This window comes from Bos mutus, chromosome 24, assembly GCF_027580195.1.
Source record: "Bos mutus isolate GX-2022 chromosome 24, NWIPB_WYAK_1.1, whole genome shotgun sequence".
NCBI classification, from domain to species: Eukaryota; Metazoa; Chordata; class Mammalia; order Artiodactyla; family Bovidae; genus Bos; species Bos mutus.
The window spans coordinates 50532319-50553537 of NC_091640.1; the positions used below are offsets into that span (position 1 = coordinate 50532319).

At 43.5% G+C, this 21219-nt stretch overlaps 1 protein-coding gene across 2 annotated transcripts; it reads left to right on the forward strand.

Annotated features, from left to right (window-relative positions):
• Window positions 1–929: 929 nt before the first annotated feature.
• ELAC1 (elaC ribonuclease Z 1) lies at window positions 930–18861 on the forward strand. 2 transcript variants are annotated; one of them, XM_070361510.1, is made up of 4 exons: window positions 930–1066; window positions 7628–7792; window positions 13666–14133; window positions 15767–18861. In XM_070361510.1, the coding sequence occupies exons 2-4, from the start codon at window positions 7636–7638 to the stop codon at window positions 16231–16233; spliced, it is 1092 nt and encodes a 363-aa protein (XP_070217611.1). In that variant the 5' UTR covers window positions 930–1066; window positions 7628–7635; the 3' UTR covers window positions 16234–18861. The 2 variants fall into 2 exon arrangements, with proteins under 2 accessions (XP_070217611.1, XP_005896972.1); XM_005896910.3 differs by lacking the exon at window positions 930–1066 and adding an exon at window positions 1092–6090.
• Window positions 18862–21219: the final 2358 nt, after the last annotated feature.

The window sequence follows — 21219 nt, forward strand, 5'->3', positions numbered from 1 at the left end:
ACCGGCGACCCTGCTGCGGGCACAGCACCCGCAGCTGCGAATTTTTCAGGAGACATTCCGCGGTATCCCTGGAAGTGCAAAGTAGAATCGAAAGAAGACTTGGGATCTAGAGTAAGTTCTACTATGAACTCTGATTCCAAGGCACCGCACGCTTCCGTTTTTAGTGCTTCAGATAGATTCATCCCCATAAAATCACAGACTTTACGCAAATATGCCAGAGCAAAGCATCTGGGAGAACGCTCTTGTTTGAAAACGTTCAGTTCAGTACAGTCGCTCAGTCGTGTCTGACTGAGCACGCCATGGACTGCAGCACGCCAGGCCTCCCTGTCCATCACCAACTCCCGGGGTTTACCCCAACTCATGTCCATTGAGTCAGTGATGCCATCCAACCATCTCATCCTCTATCGTCCCCTTCTCCCACCTTAAAACTGTCCCAGCATCAGGGTCTTTTTAAATGAGTCAGCTCTTCGTATCAGGTGGCCAAAGTATTGGAGTTTCAGCTTCAACATCAGTCCTTCCAATGAACACTCACGGCTGATCTCCTTTAGGATGGACTGGTTGGATCTCCTTGCTGTCCAAGGGACTTAGAAAAGTCTCCACACCACAGTTCAAAAGCATCAACGTTACATGGCAAAAAAAAAAAAAAAAAGCCATACAGTAGGGACTTCTCTGGCGGTCCAAGTGGTTAAGACCTTGGGCTTCAAGGGCAGGGGGTGAGGGTCTGATCGCTGGTTGCAGAACTAAGACCCCACATGCTCCCAAGCAGTGGCCAAAAAATAAAAATAAAAAAGCAACCCACACAGCAGACATTTTTCACTTCAGGCGCTCTGGTCTTCCCGGGATACCGCAGCCCTCTTAGGGGCAGTCCCACTCCGCTCCGCGGGACAGAGCGGCGGACCCACAGCTCAGCCTCACGCCGGGGTCGCGCTCCGCGGAGAACCACCGAGCGCGGACCTCCGGCGCCTCCTAGAGCGGTGGGTCGCGGACTCGGCCGGCGGCGCACTTCCGTCCGCGCGCGTCGCCGCCCCGCGGACGGCCGGGCCTCGCCGCGGGCCTCGGGGAGTGGGTGAGTGGGGCACGGCGCGCCCGAGGTGGGGGGCGGGCCGGGGTCTGCGCCACCGAGGCCTCCCCCGCGCCCGCCAAACCGATCGAGCGCTCGGGCGACCCGCGGAGTCGCGGGCTGGGCCGGAAACCGAGGACCCGAGCCGGGGAGCTAGGACGCGCCTTGTCCACCCACCGCCCCTCATCGCGCCTGCTTACCCCGACCTGCGGGCCGAGGACACCCTGCCCCGCGCCTCTGCCGCCTCCCACCCTCCTTTTGCTCGATAGGCGTGGAGGAGCTGCTGGGCCGGCCGGCGGTCGGAGACCCGGCCTCTGGCCACAGCTGGCTAGGCCTTGGCCTCGCAAAGGCCACTCTCTGTGCAGAGGGCCTCGGCCCTTTCATCTCTAAAATGGAGGATGACAGGACCTGCCCTGCCTGCACCGCTTGGGTGGATTGCAGGCTTGGCACCGCCTCTGCCTGAAAACTCCTTCGGAGCCCGACAGTCTTTAGAATCTTCCGGGGAGCTTCCCCAGTGCTGAGAACCCCAGAACCACCGGGCGATTGTAGTCTGCAGCCAGGACTGAGAGCCACTAGCCCAGAGTGTCAAGTGACCCTACTGAGCTCGATCGTGTGTTGTATTCTCGCTAGGAATGTGTACTATCAGAAAACAAACGGCTGAGTTTTGTTTTGTTTTGTTGTCCAAGTAGACAAGACCCAAAACCTGGTTTGCTTACTTATTTCCTAGTGGTGCATAACGCGCACCAGTGATTAAATTTCTGGTTACTTCCCGACCTAATGGAAGAGTTTTGGTTATTTGGCTTGCTTTTAAACTTTTTATTATGGAAACTTTCAAATCTATACAAGAACAGAATCGTGTACAGAATGTACCAACTCATGTACTAATCGCTAATTGATCTAGTTGCATCTGGCACCCTCACCCCCACTGGATTATTTTAAAGCAAATCAAAATGTACCATTTCATCCATTAAATACTGGCTTATGTTTATACAACACAGTAACTCCTTGAACATAACAGCATTATCAGTCTCATAAGAATCTCCTGTTACTCTCTGGTGAAGTTTACATTTCCCCTGTGCTCTCAATTTTTTCCCCCTCCCATCATCTGGTGGTCCAAATCAGGATTCAGACAAGCTAGACATGTTACGTTTGTTTGATGGCTCACATCTCTTTGTCTCCTTCTCTCTCTCAATTATTATTTTTCCTAGTATTTAGGTTGTTGAAGAAGTCAAGCCATTTGTCCTGTACTGTTTCTTACACACTGATTTTTGCTTTTTCCTTCGCTGTGGTGTGCTCTAATAAACGTGTTTAGAAGACAGCCTTTTCCAGATACACGTTATATTTTTTGGCAAGAAAACCTCATCGGTTACTGTGTGCTTCATATTGCATCACGTCAGGAGTTGGATTAGGTCGTGCCTCTGTGGTGTTAAGATTGATCACTGGCTCTTTTCCATACAAATTGTATTGCAGGGTGACTGATTGATCAGGGAATTACAGAAGGATACTAATAACTACAGAAGGAATGAGAGAATATCACCTTTTGACAACCCCTAATGAAATAACGTTTCCTGGAAAGGATCACTAATGGTTGCTAACATCAGAAAAAGAGAGACAGTCAGACAGCTTGTGCTCCCTGGTGGAACTTCCCAATACCACTTGTTACATATTCTTAGGTGGTAGATGGGGGATAAAGAGGAAACAGGATTGACCTTGAGTTGATAATTGTTGAAGCTCAGTGTGACAGTACGTTATACTAATCTCTCTCCTTTTGTGTGTGTTTGAAATTTTGCATAACAAAATTTTTTTTTTTTTAATTGACTTGTTGACTAGTGAGTTCAGTTCAGCCTGATCCATCCATTGTAGTTCTCCACTAGCCTTTCACTAACTGGTTCTCAAAACTGACTGCATGTTAGGATCACAGGGGAAGAATTTTTCTTATTCAGTTCTAAAACACATGTCTCTTGCGGAATTTCCTGTTGATTCTGGGATGGAGCCCAATGGTTGATGTTTTAAAAGATCTCCAGGTGATGAGTACTTCAGGATTCTGTATCACTGGCTTAGATCTACTATCAGTTACACATGCAAAGTGTTTATATTCTATTACACCCTCTGCATTTATTACCTTAAATTTTTGACTTTCTGTATTCACTTTACTCTTGTGGCTCTTGCAAACTGCAGTCCAATCAGAAAGCCTTTGCAAATTAAACTATAGAGTTATCAGAAGAAGTCTTGATCTTGGAAGTGAAAATGTGGAGTAAGGCATGGAAAGGTCACTAGCAATAACCTAAAAACTCATGTGTGGGGTGGAGAGATGTACCACCCACCTGCTGTGTGAGGTGTGGGGCCGGGGTGGGGAGCTGACTGTACCCCCAATGGAAAGGGAGATGAGGTGACACATAGTCAGAAAAGCATGTTTAGCTTTATGACACATTTTTTTTAAGTCATGAAGTAAATTAAATGCAAAATAAAGTCAAATAGGTAAATAAAATGCTGCTTATTGCAACCAAAAACAATTCAAGGATTTTTTTAAAAAGTTAATCTCCACCACCATCATTTTAATCACCCCCGAGATAACCATTGTAGCAGTACGGTGTATATTGTTCCTCACCAGACTCTCTCTGTCTTGTATAACATAGATGTTTGGGCATTGTTTTAAAAATGAGATTATGCCATAGCCATCTGTAACTTTTCTCATTGTCATCCCTTCAGTGCAGGAGTCACAGACCTGGCTGAGCTATAGAACAGATAGTTCATGATATGAATGTACAATAAAATACTCAGTTGTTTCCATATTTATATTTATCTATCTATCTGTATATTCAGATGGTTTCCAAATTTTAGCCACCTTAAAAGTTTCACAGTAAATATCATTCATGCTTATTGGCCCTTTGGATTTCTTTTGTGAATTTCTAGTGTATATTCATTGTTTTAGTTTCCTATTTTGTACTTTTCTTTTTTAATGCATTTGCTTGAACCATTTCTTAGGGGCATTAAATAGTGAAGTGAAGTCCAACTCTTTGCGACCCCATGGATTGTAGCCTACCAGGCTCCTCCGTCCGTGGGATTCTCCAGGCAAGAGTACTGGAGTGGGTTGCCATTTCCTTCCCCAGGGGATCTTCCTGACCCAGGGATCAAACCTGGGTCTCCTGCATTCCAGGCAGACGCTTTAACCTCTGAGCCACTAGGGAAGCCCCTTAGGGGCATTAACCCGTTATCAAACAGTACAGTTTTTTCCAGATTTTTTTTTTTTTTTGGCAGGGGGAGGTCCTTTGACATTAAGAGTCTTTTGATATATGAAAATTTTTATGTAGTAAAAATGTCTTTTTAAAAGCTTTGTGTTTCATGTCTTGCCAGTAAGGGATTTTCATCCCCAAATTTGTATACATATTCTCCTAATTTTTTTTGAACACTTTTGTTTGGACCTGAAAGGTCCAAATTTAAATGTGAAACATTTAAATTTCTGAACCATGTGGAATGTATTTTTATATAGGATGCAAGATAAGAATCTTGCTTCACTTTTTCTGGGAAAATAACCAATTATGTCAGCGTCATTCATTTAAAAAAGCCACTCTTTTTACATTTCTGTTACATATTGATTTCTGTGTGTACCTGGGTTTATTTCCAGACTATCCCTTCTCTTACTTACAACTTTATGTTTGTGGCCAATAATGTATCTTTCCATTGTGCGTGATTAGTGTCATGTTACTACCTAGAAAAGTAAATCAGTACTCACTACTTTGTATGCTTTTCTTGCCCATTCTCAGACCTACTTTCTTTCTTTCATGTGATCTTTGGGTTACGTTTGTTCCAAGATGAATCGCACTGGAAATCTGATAGAATTTGCATTAAATATACATGCATTAATTATGGAAAGAGGCATTTCGGTGATAGTAAATCTCCTATCAGAGAAGCTAATGTATTTCTCTCTTTGAGTCTTTTAGGGCCTGTTCCTTTCTCGTTAACTTTATTTCTAGCTATAAGACTTTTTTTTTTCTCTTGTGACTGAGGGTTTTTTTCATTTTTGCAAGGACTGAGAAAAGTTTCTGATAGGTTTCTTTCCCCCTGTAGATAGTATATTTATCCAGCTCCCTGTCAAGTTTTCCTGTTTTAGTAGTTTTTCTTAAACTTACATGTTTGTTTCCTTCCTTGCCATCCATGTGGATAATCTATAATTGGTTATATATAACTTTGGCAAATAGATTCGGAAACAGTGGAAGCTGACTTTATTTTTTTGGTTTCCAAAGTCACTGCAGATAGTGACTACAGCCATGAAATTAAAAGAGACTTACTCCTTGGAAGGAAAGTTATGACCAACCTAGATAGCATATTAAAAAGCAGAGACATTACTTTGCCAACAAAGGTTTGTCTAGTCAAGGCTATGGTTTTTCCTGTAGTCAGGTATGGATGTGAGAGTTGGACTCAAAAGAAAGCTGAGCACCGAAGAATTGATGCTTTTGAACTGTGGTGTTGGAGAAGACTCTTGAGAGTCCCTTGGACAGTGAGGAGATCCAACCAGTCCATCCTAAAAGAGATCAGTCCTGAGTGTTCATTGGAAGGACTGGTGTTGAAGCTGAAACTCCAATACTTTGGCCACCTGATGTGAGGAACTGACTCATTTGAAAAGACCCTGATGCTGGGAAAGATTGAAGGCAGGAGGAGAAGGGGACGACAGAGGATGAGATGATTGGATGGCATCACCGACTCAATGGACATGTGTTTGACTAAACTCTGGGAGTTGGTGATGGACAGGGAGGCCTGGCGTGCTACAGTCCACGGGGTCATGCAGAGTCGGACACAACTGAGCGACTGAACCGAACTGAACTGAAGTTTGGGTTTATTTTACTTGATGCGTATCTCCTGTCAGAGAACTGTATCAGAGGGGTTTCCCTGGTGGTCCAGTAGTTACGAATCTGCTTGCAGTGCATGGGGCACCGCAGTGAGAAGCCTGCACACCAAATGAAGAGTGGCCTCCTCTTGCTGCCGCTAGAGAAAGCCTGAGTACAGCAGTGAAGACCTACTGCAGCCAAAAAGTAAATCAATAAATCTTTTTAAAAAGGAACTGTATCAGAGATAGATATGCCCAAAAATAGTGAAAGGAACAAGAGATACCAGGAGTTGGCAGAAGTCTACACACTCCGCAGGTTGTTGCTGATCACCTGTGAGAGCAGAAGCCCAAGCGCTAACCCCTCATGGACCCTCTTATCAGGGGAGTGAGACGTTCCCTCAGCGTTACTGTGTGTTACTCACATTGCTGTCGAGTGTTGTAGCGTTTTGTTGTGGTTTCTGATGGTTCAGAGAAAGGGCTGCTCACCATGAGCTGCTCACCAGAGAGAGATCACTTAGTGAGCATAATTAAGTTCCCTCTCCTGCCCAGAACCTCACTAGAGCTGTTTATTATTAGAAGGATTTTCAAAAAAATTAATCAGCAGGAAGTACAGAGTCCTTATATACCCACTCCCCACCACTGCCCCTCATCAGATTCCCCTAGTGCTGACATCTTACGTTAGTGTGGTTCAACGGTGATGAGCCAGTATTGACCCACAGTTTACATTAGGGCTCATTCACGTTTTGTGTTGTATATACTATGGGTTTTGACCAATGTATGATGTGTCTGTCTTTACTGTATCATGCAGAATAGTTTTACTGCCCTAAAAACCCCATCCCTCCCTCCCTTCCCCCCCAAACCACTGTCTTTTTACTATCCCCATAGTTTTGCCTTTTCCAGAATGTTGTGTGGTTGGAATTCAACTACAGTTTGGTTACATATATATATATATATATATAATTTTTTGTATTTATTTATTTTATTTTTGGTTGCGCTGGGTCTTCGTTGCTGCACAGGCCTTTCTCTAGTTGAAGCAAGCAGGTTCTAGTTGCTGTGCACAAGCTTCTCATTCTGATGGCTCCTCTTTTTTCCGTTCCCGGGCTCTAGAACACAGGCTCAATAGCTGTGGTGCACAAGCTTAGTTGCTCCACAGCACGTGGGATCTTCCCAGACCAGGGACTGAACCTGTGTCTCCTGCGTTGGCAAGTGGATTCTTTACTATTGAGCCACCAGGGAGGGCTCTCCAAGTGGCTCAGATGGTAAAGAATCTGCCTCAGTGCAGGAGACCTGGGTTCTATCCCTGGGTCAGGAAGATCCCCTGGAGAAGGGCATAGCAACCCACTCCAGTATTCTTACCTAGAGAATTCCATGGACAGAGGAGCCTAGCGGGCTACAGTCTATGGGGTCACAAAGAGTTGGACACAGCTGAGTGACTAACACTTTCAGTTTCACCAGGGAAGCCCTCAACTGTAGTTTTTAATTAACTGAGTTTGGCTTTTTTTTTTTTTTTAATTTATTTTTATTTGCGTGAGCAGTCATACAAGGTTTGGTAATTTGTAGCTTTTACTGATTAAGAGTTACTAAAATCTTTCTTTAGATTTCTGCGGAAAACTATTAGAGAACAGGAATCCACACTGTTCTCAATATATAGAAGTTAGATAACCGTGAAACTCACAAGAACCTGTTTTCGGTGATTTTGAGCAGTGATGTGTGATAATCCCTAAGTGACCTTCTCGTTGCAGGGTGGAAGATGTCTATGGATGTGACATTTCTGGGGACAGGTGCAGCATACCCATCCCCGACCCGGGGTGCCTCCGCTCTGGTCCTTCGGTGTGAAGGCGAGTGCTGGCTCTTTGACTGTGGGGAGGGGACCCAGACACAGCTTATGAAGAGCCAACTTAAAGCAGGTGAGTATACGTTCTACTTTCTAATTAGGGCTGTCTCTTGCTCGTCTTCATTTTCTCGGCTCTCCTTGGGCCTTCTACCCAGAAACAACCCCAGCAGTTGTACCCCATTTCAGTGCTGGAGCCCTGGCAAGACTTGGAAGGCATTCAGGCATCTGGCCACACCCAGATGCCTAGATGAACTAGCTGAATGACTACCCAACTTACTTCCTCCTTCTCCTTCCTTCCCTTCAGTCCTTCACTTTTCATTCTTCCTGTAAATTGAAGAGGAAGGATGTACATAGGCTTAGGGCATGGAGAATGGAGTGGGATACATCAGACACGTTAAAAAGACACTGCTCAAGCACGGGAACATGCTTACTTCCCCCAGGAGGTGGGTGTAAGTATCATGAGAGGGAAGTAGGTGTTCTGAGGAGTGAGTGGTTCTTTTCTGCTTGGGGTCATCAGCGAAGACATCTGAGAGGGGGTGATATGTGAGTTGTTGAAGGAGGAGGAAGGGCTCCCTGGGCTGAGGAGAAGAAGGGCATTTTGGCCAGAGGGAACAGAGCGAGCCTCGCCCCAGGCCCACCGAAGGGTCCAGTGTTCACAGAGCCTTGGCCCAGAGTTGGGTAGACCAGTATTCCAGTCCCAGCTGTGTCTCTGCTTATCACCTTAGCAGACCAGCAAGCTTGAGTTTTTCTTCTCTCATCTTTAAAATGGGGTTAAAACCCCCCTATCAGGGCTTTCCTGATGGCTCAGCTGGTAAAGAATCTGCCTGCAATGCAGGAGACCCCGGTTCAATTCCTGGGTTGGGAAGATCCCTTGGAGAAGAGATGGGCTACCCACTCCAGTATTCTTGCGCTTCCCTTCTGGCTCAGCTGGTAAAGAATCTGCTTGCAACGCAGGAGACCTGAGTTCGATCCCTGGGTTGGGAAGATCCCCTGGAGAAGGGAGAGGCTGCCCACTCCAGTATTCTGGCCTAGAGAATTCCATGGACTGTATAGTCCATGGGGTTGCAAAGAGTCGGCACGACTGACTCACTCACTTCACTTAAACCCTCCACTTAAAAGGGGTGATGTAAGAATTGTATACAATAATCCCTTCTCTGTGTGGTTGTCTACTTCTCATCAGTTAAATCTCAACCCAAATGTTGTCTCCTCAAAGGCTTCCCCCAAACTTCTTGGGTTAAGTAATTTCTCCCTCACCCCAGGCATTCTCCTGCTTTGTGCTGGTTCTCCTGACTTTTTAGCATCATCAGGGTCTAAAATTGTGTTGCTCAGGAAGTTGTTTCTGTGTTCACTGTGTGTTCCCTGTACGACTAGACTCGCTGAGCATGTGCGCACCTAGGGGATGCCTGGTGATATCTGTTAATGCGTGAGTAAGATGTTCAGCTTAGTACCGGGCCTCTCACTTGTTAGATCTTGATAAGCGGTAGTTACTGAAATTATTCCTACGGCTCATCACAGCACCTGGCATTTAATGACTAAAAGAAAGATAGCTCTAGCATCCGAGGATCCCTTGGTCTAGTGGTGGAAACTGACGTGCAGACAGTCATGGTGAGATGTGACAAGTTGGAATTAAGAGGTGTTTTCTAGCTACTTTTGAAGCACAGAGGAGGAGGACACTAACTGTTCAGAGAAAGCGACTCAGAGATAGTAACAGTCGGGCGAGGATATAAGAGATGAATAGACGTTTCTCTGGGAGGAGAAGCAGGGATGGATATTCAGGGAACAGATGACAGAGTGAGCAGGAAGTAAGGGAGTTTCCAGAGACATGACGTGTTTGGGGAATCCTAAGCCATCCAGCACTCTGAGTACTTGACTGCAGAGATGAGAGACAGGAATGCTTAAAGTGAGGGCCGGCTGTGAAGACTTCGGTGGTATTCTAAGGTATCTGGGCCTTATTATTTAGGCTGTTGTCAACAAGAAATAATTAAATACTTTTTAATCCAAGAAATGACATGGTCTGATTTGTGTTTTAGGACAGTTTTCCAATAGCAAATGTATTGGGACAGAGAGTGGCATCAGGCCCAAGGCAGTTGCATTCACCTGGTGAGAGAGAGAAGATGAAGATGCTGGAGCAGAAAGTAGGAATAAGGATGAATTTGAGAGACTCAAAGAGATATGTGTAGAGCCAGCAGGAGACGTGACTGAGTGAATGTCTTAGGATGTGAAGAAGTACAGAATTACTCCAGGTTATAGGTGGTGATGTCCCAGACCTAGATAGAGGGTTAGGAAGAGAACTGTTGGAGGAAGGAACCAGGCATATCACTTGGGACAGGTGTACACAGTTCAACCCTAATCACATACTGTCTTATGTTGAAACCCTGTGGTCAGAGCAGTGTTATGCTTTAGTTCCCTGGGATCACACAAGGCTTCCTTTCACGAGACCTGGCAGGGTAGGCACACGCCAGAGTGGTGGCTGTAATATTTAGAGAGTAGGAGTTGAGGTGGCAGGGTAATTAAAATAGAAACAAGTGACTGTTGTATTAAGAGGTTTGGGTTTAGGGATAAGTCTCCAGTTTTCACTCAGTACCTGTGTCAGTTATCTAATTCTGCACAACGGATTAAAAATTTAGTGGGTTACTTGCATTTATTATCTCATAGTTTCTGTGGGTCAGGGACTTCAGGCCAGGCTTAACTGGATTCTCTGTTCCAGGATCTCAGCAGGCTGCAGCCCAGGTCTTGGCCAGTGCTGGGGTCTCATTTCAGAGCTCACTCAGGTTGTTGGCAGAACCTTCTAGGTGCTGAACGAAGGCTGCTGCGGCAACCTGAGGCCTGCTGTCGGTCCTGGTCATGGGGGTTTCTGCTGCAGGCTAGCCTGCTTCCTTTTACTGCCTGGAAGGGAGAAGGAGACTTAAGAGCAAGTCTGCCAGCAAGATGGACTCTTAGAACATAATCGCAATGCATCCTTGTGCCGTGTTTCACTGGTTAGAAGCAAGCGCCCAGTCCCACCCACACTCACAAGGAAGGAATTATAGAGGGATGTGGACAGCTGGAGGCAGGGGCCACGGGTACCGCCTTAACTCTATTTGCCGTAATACCTTTCTCTCATGTTTTATATTTTACAGTTATTTTTCAACAGATCACAAAGCTCAAGCTTTTTAAAATAAAAGTTTGGCCAAAAAATAATAATACTAAAATAAAATCTAAAGGAAACTTTTAGCTTATTAAATTTTTATTGATTTAAAAAAAGAATTCCTGGCCTCAGGGAGGAGATGATATGGTAATCCCTGAACATCAGCAAAGACACTCTAGCACTTCTAAAGCCCCAATCTCAACCTGGAATCCTCAATACATCTTGGTTTCTCTCAGTAACCAAATATGGACCCATCACTGTTGGAATCTTCGAAAGCCTTTTAGCTTATACTACCTCCTGGGGTAATAATATTTTATGGGTTTCATAAGGAAGTACTTTCTGTCTGTCTAAATATACTTCTTTCAACTTTCCATGGTCCTGATATCCAAGCATCTGATTAAAAAGTGTGCGTTTGTCATATCTATTTTTTTTCATAATTTTAAAGGTAAGCTTAAGCTTTTTTTCCCCCTCAAAAATGATTACAAAAAAGTATTATACAAGTATAATTTTAAAATGATTATAATAAGTATACATGTTCATTGTAAAAGTTTAAACAAAACAGAAAAATATAAATAAGAAAATCCCAAATCTCTCTCTCTGGTCAGTGAATTTTCTATACATATAGTTATGGTAGTGGTGCAGGTATATTTGTGTGTGTGTTTGTATATAATTTTGCATAAATGCAATCAAACTATATTTGGTATTACTTTTTTTTTCCAACTGAATATAGTATGTATCAATAATGTAGACATTTTCCTACTGCAGTAAATATCAGTGCATCATTCCTTTGGGCGTAGAGGATGCTTAGTCTTCTACTCCTATATGGATGACATTTTCCCTGGTAATTTTCGTGTTCTTAAGTGAAAGGGAACTCAGGCATTTTTCTTTTTTCATTTGATAGCTTCCTCTTACCTTTGATAATTGTGGTTGCCATTCCTTCTCCCACTGAAATCAAGTTTCTTAAAAAATGAAATGTCTGTCTTCCATGAAACTGTGATAACTGTGGAAGTTACTTTTTCTTACCTAACGTGTCTCACTTGCTTTGAGTTCACTGATTGTTTGGTATTCAGCTTTGGCTGTGCTTTGCAGTAAATAGGGAGAGGCCCGGAAAGTCTGACTTGGCAGTTTTGAGGTCAGTGTGAGACCAGGACTCAACAACTGATGCAGTTCTTTTGTCTGCTGATTCTTTAGGTCCCACTTGGGAGGGTGGGGGGCTGTTGGCAGCCCAGACAGCAGAAAGGGGGAAATGAAAGCGTTCCAGAAGTAAAAAAACAGCAAAAACAAAGACTAAACCAAGACAACAAAAAGGAGCATGTTGGGGAAACTTCTAGTGTGCCTCCTGGGGATTCTCAAGGTTCAAGATCAGCCCCTACCTGGTCCATTGTTCTCTGCTACAGTGCCTGGCTTGATGTAGTAACACTGAGAAGACTCGCTTGGAGCACACTGTTACCTGGATGTCACAGGACAGATCCCATCACAATAAACTAAATAGGCAGGTCATGAGCTATATTAAAAATATGTTAATTGTGATTGTTACTTTCAAAAGGCTTTGTGGTGCATCTCTGAAAAACGTTGATGTGGCATCCTGCCACGTACCAGGAGTAGATTCAGTTTGTTGTTCAGTCACTCAGTCATGTCTGACTTTTTTGTAACCCCCATGGACTGCAGCCCGGAGGGTGTTTCAGTCCATGGAATTCTCCAGGCAAGAATACCAGAGTGGGTTGCCATGCCCTCCCCCACGGGATATTCCCGACCTAGAAATCGAACCTGCATCTCCTATTTTGGCAGGCAGATTTTTTACCTCTGAGCCACCAGGAAAACCCATACAGTTTACCATTGGCTAAATCAAGTTACAGCCTAAGTCAATATGCACTGGAAGAGCTGCTGTATTAGTTCAGACCGAAAGGAAGGGATGGACCCACGTGCCTTTACGAAACACCATGGGGGGTTTACCCTCGGATATGCACTCCAGCATCTGTTGCCTCCTCCTCCGTGGTCCTTCATCTCTATCCCTTTCTCCCAACCTCCTTCTGCCTCCTCCCTGTCCTCCCCTCCCTCATCCCCCTTGCTTTTTCCTCCTTCTCCTTCTGTCTCATCCAGGCAAGCAGGCTCTGGCTTGGTTAGTTAGTCTTTGGCCATTGTGGAGTCCTTAAAAGGCAATTTTGGTTTCAGGCACTGGTCCAGTCTGTTGGAGCCAAAGGAACGTTTGTTAGCATGCTGGGAGTACATACTTGCTGTTCTGAGAGGGAGCAGCAGGGGGCAGTGTAACTGCCAGATACTTTCGCACTTGAGGCCTAGCTGATTACTGAAGTGAATCATTTTGGTACACGTTTTCCTTTTTTCTTTTTTCCAGTGAGAGAACTTCCCTGGTGGCTCAGATGGTAAAGCGTCTGTCTACAATGTGAGAGACCTGGGTTCGATCCCTGGGTTGGGAAGATTCCCTGGAGAAGGAAATGGCAACCCACTCCAGTACTCTTACCTTGAAAATCCCATGGACAGAGAAGCTTGGTGCAGGCTACTATCCATGGGGTCCCAAAGAGTCGGGCACGACTGAGCCACTTCACTTCACTTCACTTCTTTCCTTTTCTCATTTTTCCAGTAAGAGGATGTATAGGAAAATACTCTTAAAACTGTAACACTGTATAATTTGAAGATGTTTTATGAAAAAAGTTGTATCTTATTAAAACCTTCCAGTGAAATAATACTTGTCTTTCTTGCTTCTGGAATCATGTAGAAAAATACATGCATGTTTCAAGCAGCTTTGTGTGGGTTTTATTTCTGAAAAATTCAAAAATTTGTTTTTCTGCTTCAATCAAAAGGGAGAATTACCAAGATCTTCATCACGCATCTTCATGGAGACCATTTCTTTGGCCTTCCTGGCCTCCTCTGCACAATCAGCCTGCAGAGTGGGTCCATGGTCACCAAACAGCCCATCGAAATCTATGGCCCTGTGGGGCTTCGGGACTTTATCTGGCGAACCATGGAACTCTCTCACACGGAGCTGGTCTTCCCTTACGTGGTCCATGAGCTGGTGCCTACAGCGGATCAGTGTCCTACAGAAGAACTGCAAGAATCTGTGCAGGTGGATAAAACAGACAACCCCCCCAAAGAGGGAGAAGGACGAACTATCCTGTTAGACTCAGAAGAAAACTCGTACCTCCTGGTTGATGACGAACAGTTTGTTGTGAAAGCGTTTCGCCTCTTTCATCGAATACCCTCCTTTGGATTTTCAGTCGTGGAGAAGAAACGCCCAGGTAAACTCAACGCACAGAAACTGAAAGATCTGGGTGAGTGTTTGTTTGTTTTCTCCTTTCTCCTCAGTTGAGTTGTGAGCTGAAACAGTTAGAAGTGTCATAGAAACCTTCCTTTCTTGTTTCCCAGGCCTAACACTTAAACATTTTCTCCACTTACTTCCTTTTCCTGAAGTTTGTTTATTAAGGGAAATCTCTAGGGCCAGAAGATGCTATTCAGAGCAAAAATGAAGTATGTATTTGAAGTCTCTCTTCAGCTCTCTAGAGGCACATTCTTGATCTGCCTTATCTTCGGCTTTTCCTATCTTGGTTGGTGGGGTGATGGTGGATGTCTCAGGTCTGGGCTTTTTTTTTCTCATGTCATCTTTTTGAAGTATGTTTGAGTGGCATCTTTGGTCAGATACTTTTCACCATAGTTCTCAACCATGCAACTGCAACTAGCTGCTTTCTGAGTTTTCCTTCTTCATTGACTTGGCCTAGTCAGTCAACTTTGATTAAGTTATTAGTAATTTGGTGTTTGGAACACTGCCTCAACCAGTTTTATTTATTTATTTATTTTTTGACTGTGCCAGGTCTTAGTTGTAGCACGTGAGGTCTAGTTTCCTGGGGAGCGAACCCAGGCCTCCTGCATTGGGAGCATGGAGTCTTAGCCACTGAACCACCAAGAAAGTCCCTCAACCAGCCTTATATACCTGGGTTCATCACACTTGGAAGCAAGCATTCAAAGATTGGCTTGGGGCCCAGCCAAGGCCTCGTACCTTCTCAATGCTAGGCCATCACACGCCCAGGTCCCTCAGCACCTCTCCCAAAGCAGCGCCAGGCACATCAGCCCTCTGGTATCACCGCCTTCCTTGCCATGCCGACGACAGAACCTGTGAAAAGCATGGCAGTGGTTTTTCATGTGTTCTTTCTCTTTATTTACACAATCTCTTCTTTCTTCCCCAACTAAAACAAAGCACTAAGTAATGAGGAAAACTGCCTTAGACCAAAGATATTTTTAATATCTACAAACCTGTGAGAATACCAGTGTGTTGGGAAACGGTAAACATGATCCATGTTGGAATTAGTGAACGTACTCTGTTTGCACGTATTGCCCAGAGTGATCATCAGGTGCTATTCTCGATTAATATGAGATTGAAGCCCAGTTCGGTAAGCATGGAACTGCCTCTGTTTAAAATGAAGATTGATTGTGTGTAACTACCTGAAATTCTCCTCGATGTTGTGATCCAAACAGTCCTCTAACAACTTTTTATTACGTTAATCAGTTTGTCGGTAACTTGTCATTTAAATGGGCTCTTTAATTTTACCTGAAGATAAGCTTATTAAATGCAGCACACAAAAACTTATTCCCATGCACAGCAGAGGATCCCAGCTGTTACCTTGACTATAATAAGGTTTTAGGGGGACTTAAGAGCTTAAACTTATCTGAAACGTGTGCTTGGAAATGTTTTCAGTACTTGGACATTGCTAGTATCAATAGCCAACAGTGAACTTTTAAAAAATGTATAAATATCCCAGTTTCCCACAAGTAATAAAATATTTATAACAATTATGAAAAGAATTGGATGCCTTTTCCATTTGCTATTTGCAGTGCTGTTGAAACAGACGCTCTTTAACAAGTCATAAATTCCATTCCCGTGATGTTTTGGTATCTGCCTCCATCTTTTAGGTGTTCCACCAGGTCCTGCCTATGGGAAGCTGAAAAACGGAATTTCTGTTGTTCTGGAAAATGGAGTTACAATTTCTCCCCAAGATGTCTTAAAGAAGCCTATTGTTGGAAGAAAAATCTGTATTTTGGGTGACTGTTCTGGGGTTGTGGATGATGCAGGAGTAAAGCTGTGCTTTGAAGCAGACCTGTTGATCCACGAAGCGACCCTGGATGACACCCAGATGGACAAAGCAAAGGAGCACGGCCACAGCACGCCACAGATGGCGGCGACATTCGCAAAGCTGTGCCAAGCAAAGAGGCTGGTTCTGACTCACTTCAGTCAGAGGTACAAGCCAGTTGCCTTGGCCAGAGAAGGAGAAGCAGATGGGATTGTAGAACTTAAAAAGCAAGCTGAATCAGTGTTAGACCTCCAAGAAGTGACTCTTGCAGAAGATTTCATGGTGATCAGCATTCCGATCAAGAAGTGAAACCAGTATTCCTGACTGCATTCTGATGTGTCTGTAAATATGTTATTGAACCAACAGTCACATTTGGTTTTTTTGTTGTGGTGGTGGTGGTCATTGTTGTTTTGGACTAAAGTTATTTGAGTCCTCATAATCCTGAAAAGGATGGAGCTGCATTGCTGAACTAACTCAGCATTGAGAGGGAGCAAGCTTTTTGATAATAAATCACTTTAAAAAGAATGAAACCAGCATCCTTCTTAAAGTCCACATTTGACAAAATGATAGGCTATTCAGGTATACATGCTTTGTGGCTGCTGCTTCAGAGATTAGCCAATGCACCATGCAATCCTGGGCTTAGCTTCTATCTAGCTTTATTGCTGTTGTTGGCAAAGTATGCAGGACTTGGCCCTTCTGGCTAAAAATGGTATTTTGGCAGTTTGTGTTGAATCTGTTCATGTTATTAACAAAAGAGAAATGTAATGAGATATTGGATATGCAGAATTGAAGCTGGCACGTTAAATCTTGAATTCTTTGCTAGAAGACTGAAGGCAGGGTCAGGATAGGTGTTTAGCCTTCAATTAATATTTTATTAAACTTTGCAGTTTGCTCTAAACCCAGGGTTCTCGGAGGTGATGCTGCTCCCTTAGATGGAAGTTTGAAGTTGTGGAATGTCTCTTGTCAAAACTAGAAGGGGTTACTACCAGCAGTTAGTCAGTACAGGGCAGGATGCTAGATCGTAGAGAATTCTCGTCAGTCCTAAACAATGAAGAATTATCTCATCCCACAATACATATTGCAGGTCTATTGAAATACACATCAGGATAAAACTTATACTCCTACTGTGAACATACTTTATAAAAATTCAATGACATAGGAGTTCAGGTGTTTTGGGGGCATGAACCACCAGTCTCCTTGCATGGTCCTGCAATAAACCTTTCTCTGCTCAAAAAGAAAAAGAAGAAATAGTGATGTAATGAGTTGAACTACGAGGTAAGTCAAATTCTGCAACAAGTCCTAAAAAGCTAGCTAAGTGAATGAATATATTGGAATGTCACATCAAACATTATTTGTCAGAAATGAGCTAGGAGCTGGAGCTTGCGAATCTGGAGGTTAAAAAAATGACTGTCTGTCCAACTTGGGTTTAATTTATGTGTTCTGATAAATAATTCTTTGAACACCATTTTAGTAAAATGTTCTTTCTAGAATAGCTTTTCCTGCTGAGTTGCTTCCACATCCCTTCTGTCTGTCATGGGGTATCTCTGACTCATTTGCCCACAGTATTTCTCAAAATGTATTACATGGAAAGGTAGTCTCAAGTACTGATTCAGTCAAAAAGGTTCCCTAATCAAACTGGTTTGGGGAACCCTGTATACTGTGGGTCCCTCTGGCAGAGCTGTAATGCCCACCAATGTATTAATAACAGCACTGCTTCAGTGATCACCAGTGCCAGTCTGTGATGCCAGAAAGACCTGATTCCAGAGTCCCATTCTGCACCTCACGACGGTCCCTGTGTGCTCTGAAGCAGGGTCCTTAGATCTGCTGATCTTTAGCTTGCTCATCTCTAAAAGTGAGGAAAATAATAGTAAGACCTACCTCTAGAAGTGCTGTAAAGATTAAATAAAAACAGTGTATAAAAGGAGCATAGCACGTTGCTTCAAGGCACGAAGTCCTAAAGTACAGAGGCTTGTCAACTTGAGCCCCTTTCTAAAGTCCTATTTCACCATATACTGTCCGTTAACATCTTAAGAAGCTAGAGAGTTTTATAGTGTACTTATTCAGAAATACTGTCATGGTGTATAGTACACTATTGGATTCCTCTGGTCCTGGGGCTTTTCTAGTAAAAATTGACTCCCGGAGGGGTCTGGCATCCCTGAAGTAGTGATGGTCTAGCTACTCAAGATCTCAGTCATTCTGAAGCAGCCTCCAGAATGGGCTGATTCAGCCCTACTTTAGGCTCCTGGCCTGCCAGAGTACCAAAGTGGACCAGAACTAATGCATATCTTGATTTCTGAACTCAAGTCAAACCAGCATTTATTAACCTACTGTGTGCTGAATGGGCTTCCGCGGTGGCTCAGCAGTGAAGAATCCACCGCAGGAGATACGAATTCAATCCTTGGGGTTGGGAATATCCCCTGGAGGAGGGCATGGCAACCCCCTCCAGTATTCTTGCCTGGAGAATCCCATGGACAGAGGAGCCTGGCAAGCCATAGTCCACAGGGCCGCAAAGAGTTGGGCACGACTGAAGCGATATAGCACACATGCACTCAACGTGTGCCCAAACCTGTACAAGAGGGAATGGCTAGTACTAGTACTTCTGATGCCTGGAGCTCTGGTGTGTAAAGGTTGTAGTTTGGTCACCTCTACATTCTTGGAAATACCCACCGATACTATGTCCTCAGAAATGTGTATGGAATGAAACGAGACCACAAAATTTAAGACCTAAAGTTTAGAACCTGTGCCTAGCCCATTTTACTGCTGGGTTTGTCCAAAACTGTAAGTGCCTGATTGGTGGTATTCCATTTACTGTGTTGGGAGTAAATGAATACAAGACAAAATTTCAAGCTCGCTGTCTCAGTGGTAGAGACTAACAGGAAAACCCAAAGTGAATATGCAGTTCTTTCAGATCTTTCTGATCTTACAGCCTATCACTCAGTTTTGCTGTTCCTGAGCATTATTTGATAGCTGACTTGAGCTGTGCCTTTAGAATCAGGCTCTATTAATATATATGTGGGCTAAGCCCTCAGAGAACACAGGAATGTGGAACAAATTGATGTGTTGGATTAAGTGTGGGGTATCAGTTCATGGCGAGAATTCTTTCTTGGACCCTCTTCTGGCCTAGAATTTGATCTTAATGGTAGGACACATTCTAAGAATTTGTGGAGCTAGAATTGAGTGAATGTTTTTTTTCCCCCTGTTAGGCCGGGCCATGCAGCTCGAGGGATCGTAGTTGCCCACTCAGGGATTGAGCCAGAGCCATGGCAGTGAAAATGCCAAGTCCTAACCACTGGCCTGCCAGGGATTTCCGAGTGAACCTTAAGTTGGACTTCCCGGAGCCTGTAATTTGTTCACGGTTATATGACTCTCTAGATTAGAATATGTGTTGTGCCTCAAACTTATTTGATCACTGAATCCTCTTTTGCCAAGGAGCATCTTATAACATGGAGAAATGGTGTTCCTTAATACTATTGAAAGTATTAACAGTCACCAACTATGTCCATCACCGACTTGATGGACATGAGTTCGAGCAGGCTTATGGGAGTTGGTGATGGACAGGGAAGCCTGGCGTGCTGCAGTCCATGGGGTCGCAAAGAGTTGGACACGACTGAGCGACTGAACCGAATACTGTTGAAAAGCATTTTATTTATATTTTTTACCTGCAACTTTACTGAGGTAGTAAATTCCATGTCTACACCAAATATAGTATTTTTTTTGTCTTAAGCCAACTTTCCAATTGTCAGAAATTCATACTCCTGCTTATTTAGATAAAAAATAGGCACTTTTCTGTTTCTGTTTTCAAATACTCATGCTTCATTAGTATACTTTTAATAAACTTTTAAAAGCAGCATATGCCCAGTGATTTTTAAAAATAAAAAGATTTCAAGAAAATAAGATGGCTACTCACAATTCTGCAGGAGGCTTCCCAGGTGTTGCAGTTAGCAGGAGATGCAAGAGATGTGGGTTCCATCCCTGGATCAGGAAGAGCCCCTGGAGAAGGAAATGGCAACACACTCCAGTATTCTTGCCTGGAGAATCCTATGGACAGAGGAGCCTGGCGGGCTGCAGTCCATGGGGTCGCAAAGAGTCAGACACAACTGAGCGACTGAGCATGCTCACACTCATAGTTCCACCAATCCAGAGAGTGATCCTGAAACTGAAATGTGAGTCGGCATCACTCAAGGTGGTACACAGGTGGACAAGTGTGCATAGGCAGACACAGATCCTTGGGTTCTAATTCCAAGACTAATTCAGTATGTCTGGGGTAGAACCCAAGAATCTGCATTTTTAATAAACTCCCCCTAGGTGATTCTGAGGTATGTGAGTGCTAGGCCACATGCGGAGAAAAAGCTGTATTTAGGCACTTAGAAAAACTGAGGTGTACATAAATATATTTTATGTATTTAAACATGCTTATAGATGAACGTATATTACACACAGCATATTTTTACATGTAGGTTGACCTCAACTGTTTTTCTCATTTAACATGAGCATTTTCCCACAGAATTAACTGTTCTTTGAGAGCATGAATTTAATGATTTTAGATTATCCCATTCTATAGATGTAATATATGTTTTCATACTTTTGAGGCATTCGAGGTTGTTTTCCATTGTTATAAATAATACTGTCGTGAATATTCTGAGGCATAAATCTTTGTTTCTCTGAGTATTTCCTTAGCATTGATTTCTCTGGAGGTCAAAACATCTAACTTATTTTTCTGGACTCTGGTCAAGAATCTCTCACTTGTTTTCTAGCTCACACTGCGCAGCTGCAGGAGAGAGGCCTGTTTTGCTGCTCCATTGATAGATGATATTGAATATCTTTGATCAATGACCTTTCTAACACTTCTCTTCCCAGACATTTGTCTTATAAAGATTATTTTTGCCTGCTAGTGAAAACAATTTTATTATGTCTTGCAACTAGCACGTATAATTCAACTGTGATTTCCTTGAATATTCTTATGTCACCTTAAAAATGCAGTTTTTACGTAAAAGGTAAAAATCCTTACTGCTTCAAATATGCTCATGATAGATGTACAGTGAAGGTACTTTTGTCTTCCCAAAGTTATATATTATGGTGAAATATATTGATCCTGTCCTCACTGATTGATGGATTTTTTAGGTACTGAATGAGTATTTTTTTTTTTAACATGGGAAAAATAAAAAGGAAATGCTGGTGATGCTCATTCTTTGGCAGGACAAGGATAGAATTTGAGGGGGCTGTGGTGGGATGTAAGGTAAGATTGAGGAATTCTTTTAAACAGCGTTTAAAAACTAAAAAATAGCACATTAACCA

Excerpts from the sequence above, each read along its gene's own strand:
- ELAC1 (XM_070361510.1), top strand. The coding sequence starts at position 7,636 with ATGTCTATGGATGTGACATTTCTGGGGACAGGTGCAGCATACCCATCC. Across the intron at positions 7,793-13,665 it reads GAAGAGCCAACTTAAAGCAG|GGAGAATTACCAAGATCTTC; the intron begins GTGAGTATACGT and ends TTCAATCAAAAG. Across the intron at positions 14,134-15,766 it reads ACAGAAACTGAAAGATCTGG|GTGTTCCACCAGGTCCTGCC; the intron begins GTGAGTGTTTGT and ends TCCATCTTTTAG.